Source organism: Neopelma chrysocephalum, unplaced genomic scaffold, assembly GCF_003984885.1.
Source record: "Neopelma chrysocephalum unplaced genomic scaffold, ASM398488v2 Primary Assembly neopelma1_147, whole genome shotgun sequence".
Lineage (NCBI taxonomy): Eukaryota > Metazoa > Chordata > Aves > Passeriformes > Pipridae > Neopelma > Neopelma chrysocephalum.
This window is the reverse complement of record NW_020897809.1, coordinates 6,284,206-6,292,813: the sequence shown is the minus strand read 5'-3', so window position 1 is coordinate 6,292,813 and position 8,608 is coordinate 6,284,206. Positions and strand designations below refer to the sequence as shown.

Below are 8,608 nucleotides of genomic sequence, written 5' to 3'. Positions count from 1 at the left end.
TATACTTTTACAGCAAAGCGACTTACGCAAGGCTAGAATTTATTAAGCGTAAGGACAGCAAGCGATCCAAACGTGACCTGCTTTTTCACGAAGGTTTGCAATGTCCACGCGACTTTGAAAGCAAACTTGGGCCGCCGTAATTCCAGCAGCACCAGGATGGGGCGTCCAGGGGGGCAGAATGAAGGGTGTGATGTAAGAGCGAGCACGGGCTGAGCTGAGCAGCCCGACAGCCATTAATCAGCGTGGGCGAGAGGAGAGCCAAGCGCGGATGCCCCAGGGCAGGGGTGGTGACAGAGACGCTCTCCCAGGGCTGTCGCCCCCTCCTGCTGCCATCGGGCCGGGCACACACCTGTGGAAGGGCCCAGCTGTTGGGTGTGTGGCCATCACAGTCACCTGCTTAAATTGCCTCTGCTGGGAGAGGGCGCCCGGCAGGGGCGGGGTGTGGGTAGGGGAGGCTGCAGAGGTGCTGCTCGCCGGAGCCGGCGGTTTCCATCCCCGCGGTTTCCATCCCCGCGGTAGCGCTGGATTTGCCCAACCTTCGCCCCTCTGGGTCACCCTCCGCCCGGGCCGGAACGGCGGCGGCGGGCGCCGCGTTGCCGCAGGGGCGCTGTGGGGACGGACCGTGCGGGCGCAGCGCCGCCATGGCCGCACGTACCCTGAACGTGAACGTGGGGGTGCTGGGGCACATCGACAGCGGCAAGACGGCGCTGGCGCGGGCGCTCAGCACCACCGGCTCCACCGCCGCCTTCGACCGGGCGCCGCAGAGCCGCGCGCGGGGCATCACGCTGGACCTGGGCTTCTCCTGCCTGCGCACCGCGCTGCCGCCGCAGCTGGGCCCGGGGCCCGGCGAGCTGCAGTTCACGCTGGTCGACTGCCCCGGGCACGCCTCCCTCATCCGCACCATCATCGGCGGTAAGGGGGGCGCGGGGGGGCCGCCCCGGCCCGCCCGGCGGGGTCCGCGGTGGGAGCTCGGCTGGTGCGAGTCGAGGGCTCCCCGAGGGCAGGCGGGGGTGCGGTGCCGGTTCTTCACGGGCGCTGCGACTCTGGGACGCTTCTTCATAGTTGCCCCTCAAATAAAGTGCCAGTGCTCACAGGAAAGGGGTTTGTAAATTAGAGTTCCTGGGGTGTGCTTTGAACAGTCAGGCCTACTCAGGTTCCTTACTTACTTGGGTAAAAATTTTTCTTTATTGTGCATGGAGACCTTATTTAAGGCATATTACAGTCCTATTGAGTTCTATTTTCTCACTTGTTAAAGCTGTCAGAGTTTGCTGTTGCCTGGGTTGAGAGCTGTGCTGTACTTGACGGGACATCCCCGTGCTGAACTTTTGTCTTGGAGGGACCAGGGAGTTCTCACATGATAATCTTATGATTAGAAATAATTTGGTGGATTTTGGTCTTTATAGCTGATATTGGAAGATTAATCTGGTTTGCGTTAGAATTTATTCTGAATTAGTTCACCTTATTCTATCTCCCCCCTCCATCTCTTCTAAAAAGAGCTAAGAGGTGGTTGGTGCTCTATTAGGGATGTGATGGAGTTGCAGCTGCAGGCTGCTTAAAGTAGTCACAGGTTGATAAACTGCAACTACAGAGGTCAATCAGTAGATTTAGTTCCTATGCGTTTCCTCTGCCAGTCTCTCTTTAGTGTCAGCTATGTGGTAGATTTGCAATAGAATATGTTTTTTTCTTGGTTAGACTAAGGTTCAGACTGAGTTACTTCTCATAATGAACGAATTTAATCCCCTTTTGAGCAGATGTGTTATTTCTAAACTGCGGTAGTAGTAACTACATCGTGTTGTTTGCACTTCTTCGGGGGTAAATATTTACTTATATGTCTGTTTCACCGGCCGTCCAGTGCCATTCACGTGCTCCGGAGCTGCAGGGGAGGAGTGGCCGAGTGCTAAATTCCACAAATTTGTGGTCTTTTAGTCGTCTCTGGTACTTGACAACCCGCTATCATTCTTCAGTAATTGTAAGCACCTGATTAGCTTCTCAAGAACAAAGTTTACTTTGGCAAACGTTTCTTGGATGTACTCAAGATTGACTTGTAGTCAGACATTCCTTTCTGCCAGAAGCAACTAATCTGAGTGGTGTAAACTTTCTCATGAAGAGGACATGGGAAAACTTAGAAAACTGCTTTAGCCATTTTTTTAAATATACCTTTAATACTTATTTGGGGTGATTGTTTAATACACAAAAGTCTTGTTGCTTCCTTTTGTTTTTATGAACATCTTCAAAGTATTTAGTCACAGCTCTCCACATTGGCTGAATAAGTTATTCAGATTTCCTTATTGATAGGCCATGCAGGGAGAAGCAAAGATGTGGACTAGAGTAGAGGGCATGATGAAGTTTTCTTCCCAGCAGAAACGGTTTTTTACAGGTGTCAGTTCGGACACATAAGTACATCAAACTCACTTAGTTCTGGTTATACCATATTATGTATATTAGTTAAAACATTTGCTGATGTGACTTACTGCAATTCTGTGTATTAAGAAAGGATTGTAGGGAAAATGCAGTGTTATGTTAATAGTTTAAAGGCTTAAAAAAATTCAGTTTTCTACTTGATAACATGTATCTTGATGGTGTATGCCCCCCCCTTTTTTTTCCCCCTGCCAGATTTGGAGGGTGAGACCATGATGATAAAAACTGATCTGTGCCTGTGGGACTAGTTAGGTGCTTACAGGTTTAGCGTGTTTTGGTGAAACTCAAACTGAAGTATAGCATATCTTGTGTAACAGGATACATTCTTTGGTGTTTGAGTATTTCAATATTGCCAACTTTTTCACCACTTCAGAAATGACACTTGAAAAATTTAGATTATTTTGGTCTACTCCCTTGTAGTTGAGCGTTAAGGGTTCACTGTTCCAAACATTTTGTCTGCAACATTCCGAGTAGGAATGCCACTAGTTTTTTCTTTTTGATAGAATCTACGATTTCCCTGTTACTATGCATTTTCTCTATATATGGTTTTAAAAGAAAACTTTAAGTGCAAAGTACTTTATCTTCCTGTGTTTATTCTACCTCTCAGATTTCTCATACCTGTTTAAAATACTGCTTTTATGGTATCAAGTCCTGTGGTAGCTGTATATGTGTATTAACCTACAGGAAAACTAAAAACAGGATGGCTATGGGCAAGGGAGCTGGATATGAGGGTTCATGCTATGCCAGGCAGTGCTCGACCTTGTGAATACTTGTCACAGTCACTCACAAGATGCTTTTTTAAACACGATACTTTAGGATTAAATGAATGCAGAATATTTGAGCAGTAACCAAATGGAATGGAAAATGGAAGTCGTATTTCATTCTGTGTGGCTACATTTTTCTTGCGAAGCTTGTCCTTGAAAACAAAACATATCAAATGTTAAATCAAAAGTTTATGGTTTTGTTGTTTTTTTGTTTTTTGTTTTTTTTTTTTAACCTGCATGCTGGGAATTGGAAATGTTGCAGACAGTTCCACCCAAGATGCTTTCTTAAAGTTTTAGCTGGAAGGTGATAGTCAAGGTTGGAATGGAATAAATAATAGCCACTTGATGTACTACATCATGCCTTTCACCGTGCTGGTTTATATTCTTCAACGTCAGGCTCTTGTGTGTCTGTGGCAGGAAGGTATTAAGCTATTGTTGGTAGCTGTATGGCTTGAACTGTTTTGTATTTCTTTTTGTCTTAAACAAGAAGAATGGAACTCTTTATTTAAAATAAAAAACTCTTTATGTAAAATAATTTCAGAGATTTCCTGTGCTTTAGGAGGCTCTTGTCTCAAGCAGTGTAACAAATATAGCATTTACAGCCATTTGTGACTTGCTAAGCAGAGAAAACAAACCCGAATAATTAATTTTAAAGATCAGTTCTTAGCTTGTCACGAGTAGGAAGAACCTACATCAGCCTTACACTCACTCTCTGCAGTGAAGGAATGACTGCAAGATGCAGTACTGTTATTTTTCTTCTGTTGCTGTAGATATTTAGGGTGGTATTTTTGGTAAAATTTCACACTGAGGTGGGGTAGTTTCTGTAACAGTGCTATGGGGTTTTTTAAGCTTCTGTTCTTTTGTTGAAGTTCAGCTCCTGATCTTCACAAAACTGATGTTAATGTTGTCCAAGTAAAATAAGAGTTGCTTTTATATTTGTTTGTTGCAGACCTATGCATCCAGTAGGGTCTGGAATGGTTTCTGAAATGAGTTCAGCAGGAAGGGATGCCTGCAGAGAGGTTATACAAGTTAATCTGCGAGAAGAAATTCAATCCCCATATTTCATTTTAAGACCACTTTGCGTAGCAAAGTAGTTTAACCAGTAGCAGATTTTTTACTTGCTGATGGTTAATTTCATGCCCTACAAAGGGTCAGCACACTAATACAGAAGAACATGATTACCTCATCCCAGCTTCCCCCACACAGGCAGGGAAGGGATAGCGCAGTGTTTGTTTTAGGTGAGCTGTTGTCAGATGCCCTTTATCTGTTTGAATTTTGAGATGGGTCCTCAAAAGAAATTCTAAAACAGAAAATTATCTTTTTTTTCTCCTCCCTATGAAGTTCAAAGGACAGAGTATCCTTATAGGGTTTTAATTGGAAAGCTACTGCTTGACCCTGGTTGTCTAAACCTGGGGTGTGGGGAATTCTGACGAACTTGTAGTTTTGTAATCCTTGTGCCTGTCTGAACCTTTGACCTTTTTGCTTTATAACCAGAGCTTCATTGTCACCATTTGTCCCTGCAGTTCCTTTCAAAGAAAAATGCCTTGCAAGTGTCTGTTTCCACTTTGCTGCTGTGTTCTGCTAAGGAAGGGTATTAATTCATACCTGATACATTGGAGGGACCAAGACTTTTGAACTTGCACAAGAGCTTGGGGAGGGGGAAATGAGCATAGCAAAAGCATGTCTTGCTGATGCAAATGAGTACAATGAAAACAGGCTTGGGAGATCAAGGGAAATGTGGTCTTGCTACCAGCATTCAAATTCAGTCAGATGCAGATTATTTGTAAGATTAACATATCACAAAAAACTCCCACCTTTTATCACAGATTAGTTGTTTTGCTGAGTTTGTTGTAAGCTTTTAAGAGGATTTGTAAACTCGGGGTTACCTTTACATTACTGCAATGAAAACACACTTCTGTTGATGTGAGCTTTTGTTTGTTGAGACCTTTGTGAAGATGTGACAGTTAATATTTTTTTTCATTCTAGGTGAGTGAGCAAGTAGGATATTATAGTTTTAGATGTATATATGGATGACTTGCTCTTGAGTGCATGTGCTGAATGAAGGAAAGCCTCTTCTGTGGAGGAAAGAGTGCCTTGTGTTGTTTAGTGGATACCATTCTGGTCAGAGAGAAGTCATTGGAGAGTCTTGAGAACTTTAGCTGTGAGCTTGAAGTGAGAATAACATAATAATGAACCTTGTTCTGGTGAAAAAAATATTAAAATACAACTCTTGTGTAGTGTAATTCACATCCACGAGCCTTGTTGTAGTGGTTGATGTCATGGAAGTACTCTTGGGCCAAGGGAGTTCAATTAACACTAGTGTGAGTGTTTTCTAAACACTATTAGACTCTTCAGGTTCATGGTGCTTGTAAATTGCTGATATTGCTTTGTATTAAAAATGCAAATAAACTTTATTTCTGCAAATGAAAACACTTCTCTTGAAATTGAAAAGGTGTCTTTTTTAATTCACCTCAATTTTGAGTGGTGCCAGATGCTTGCCTGACAAAATAAAAGGGTCTTTTTATTGAAATTTTAAAATTAATTTTAAAATTTTAAAATTTTTTAATTAAGGAGCTATGCATGAAGAAAAATCAATCGGTATAAAAATTTTGTTGGTCTGGAATGCCCCTCTCCCCAACCCCTGAAGCGGAACTTTGTCTCCTGGATGTTGCAGTGCACAAGAGGGCAGTGTTTGCTTACAATGTAGGATCTCAGTGATAAGTATGCGGGGTAACAGGTCAACGTGGGTGGAGTGACCTTACTGTGAATCGAAACAGAATTAAGTAGAAGATTTGGAACACAACTGTGGCTTAATTTTCTCATTCTTAAAGAAAACATCCTCTGTGTTTTAAGGAAGGTTAGGCTTTTTCATCTGTAATTGGGATAGTGCTTTTTATACCTTAAGCAATAAAAACTTATGGGGTGTTGTCTTACACATGACATAAGACACAGGTAACACAGGTGAGACAAAACAACTGCTTTGATGTGGGAACCATGAAATTTAGTGTACACAGTTCTTTTATTTACTTCCGCATTTCCCCACATTGTGTAATAACTGGGCAAAAGAAAGCTAGTTATATGAAATCTATACTGAACCACTTCTGTGTGATATCAGGGTTTGTTATGTGAGATTGGGTAGAGTGAAACTTGGAGTGTGTGTGTACCAGGGTACTTTTTAAAACAGTGGTCTTGTGGAATTTTTGTCTATATCTGTGTCATAACTGTAATGGATTTAGCTTTCCATGTGTTATGCATTGCTCCTCATCTGTGTTTTTGAGTGATGTGACAGTGGGACTAGTCTACTTGGCTGCTACTATTTATGTTCTGTGTTCTTTTCTGCTATTTTGACTTGAAGCTGAATTGCCTATTAAAGCTACACATGTTCAACAAGTTCCTAAACTGTACATCAGCTTTTATATTAGAGAGCCAAGTAGGATGAGGCTTCTGTTCCTTTTATGGATTGAAACATTTACAAGGAGCAGGAGAGCCATCGTCTCCTGATATCAAAAGTTATAGTGAATAATCACATTCTCTTTGGCCTCTGGTTAGAATCCTGTCAGAAATGTACTGTTTTCTGTGTTCAACTTAAAAAAAAAAGTTGTGTATTTCTTATGACTTATAATTGAATTTTAATCCTAAGTGTAGATTTTTAACCAGGAGTGGCTTTATTGAACCTTGTTTCAATGTTAAATTATCCCTTGCTAGGACAGTTTTTCTACAAAGCTTCTGAGTGGTTGTGTTTGTGTTTGCTTGTATACAACAAAATTGTGCTAATTCACACTTGGTTATTTGACACAAAAACATGACAGCTTCTCAAGAAAACATAATAACCAAGCACTGTAATGGTGCTGTTTAAGTCTGTTTGATCATTTTTCCTATTGATTTAAAAACAGAATTTCTTTGTTCCATTGTACTGTGTGCAAGCATTCATCAAGTAACTGCGTGCCCTTTCATTTCACTTTTGCTTCATGTTTCTACTTGCTGGAAATTATTTTTTAAGCTGTTTGGAAGAGTGGGAAAGCTTAATCAATCAATTAAAAGCTTAATCAATTTTTAGATGTTTTAAAATATTAGCTAATGTAGTGAAATCTTATAAATAACTGCATAAAATTTAGAATAGCTTACTGTAAAATATGAAGCATGTTTATAGTTAAAATTACCCTTGTCAAAATAAATTTAAAGCACATTTTTCAAAGTAGCATTTTTACTGATGATGGATATGTTTGCTTGCTAAATAGTCCAGTTTAGCAATTCAGTGGTCTGCTAATCGACAAACTGGACTTATAAGGATCTACTGTATTTGTTCTGCATCTTGATTTAAAAGTTGTCTTCAATTAGTAGATGCTAGATATAAGTTCAGTGATACATTCCTTATGTATAAACCCATTTTTAATAGCTAGTTTAGCTTGATGGAGCCATGAACTGAGCTTCCTTAAAATATTTCTCAGTAGTTTTTTTTTTTTTTTTGTACTAGAAATAATAATGTAGGTTCTTAGATGACTACTGTAAAGTACTGTTTATAAAAACCTCTAGGAAAACCAAATGCAGATGGAAAAATTTAGGTTATAATTGTAAAGCAGATGTGCAACAGATCTTCTGGCTAAATGAGCAAACCAAACCCCTACACTGTCAGTGCTGAAGTCTTTTAAGTGGAATAAAAAGTTGTTTCTCTGTGTGGCAACGAGTTGTTGTTTTCTGTCTGGGAACCCTACGGTTGGCCTGGCAAGCTGAAGAGCAAGGACAGATATTCTGTGGTTGTAATTTCCAGATGGATTCTTGAACACATTGTGTTCTTTGGGTCACAGCTCATAACGGAGCAAAATTGGGTGAGAGTGTCAGGGAAGAAAGACTCGAACAGCTCGTACGATAGCTGTGATTGCAGAGATCCTGTGCATTCTGTGAGAATATATTCTCTGTGCTATCTGTAAAATTCAGATTAAATAGCTATTCTGAAGTGCTTCCTTTAAACTGTTTGCTTCCAAAAAGTGTTGCAGGCTAAGTAAATACCAATAATTCTTATTTCCCATCTTCTTATCAGTTATTTTAGCAAAATGTTCTTGTGCAGTCTATCTGATCTCTTCAAGTGAGCATGAAATGGTTAGTGTTGACTTCCAAATTGAATTACAATCTCTGTTTCAAACTTAAACTGATTAATTCTGCATTAGATTGAAATTACCAGCACTAGGGGTGGTTGTGAGAAGACAAACAAATATGTGTGTGTGCTTATATATATGTATATATGTTTAATGTAACAGCAGAATGAGTTGGTGAATAGTGAAAGGAAATGGAATAGCAAAGGTAGCTTAAATAAAAATGAATAAATTGTATTCAAAAGCATTGTGGAGGTAAACGATGATAAGGGGGAATAAAAATCAACATTTGAATTGAGGTTTATAGAAGTTGATCTGGGTAAGAATCCAGGTCCC

The 8,608-nt window shown here is 40.7% G+C and overlaps 1 protein-coding gene across 1 annotated transcript in view; it reads left to right on the top strand.

Annotated features, from left to right (window-relative positions):
• The first annotated feature begins 282 nt into the window (after positions 1-282).
• Positions 283-8,608, top strand: part of EEFSEC (eukaryotic elongation factor, selenocysteine-tRNA specific) — a 119,991-nt gene continuing 111,665 nt past the window's right edge. The window contains exon 1 of the mRNA XM_027700398.1: positions 283-912. Coding sequence (XP_027556199.1) covers positions 642-912 — 271 coding nt within the window. The 5' untranslated portion in view covers positions 283-641. The remainder of the gene's footprint in view (positions 913-8,608) is intronic.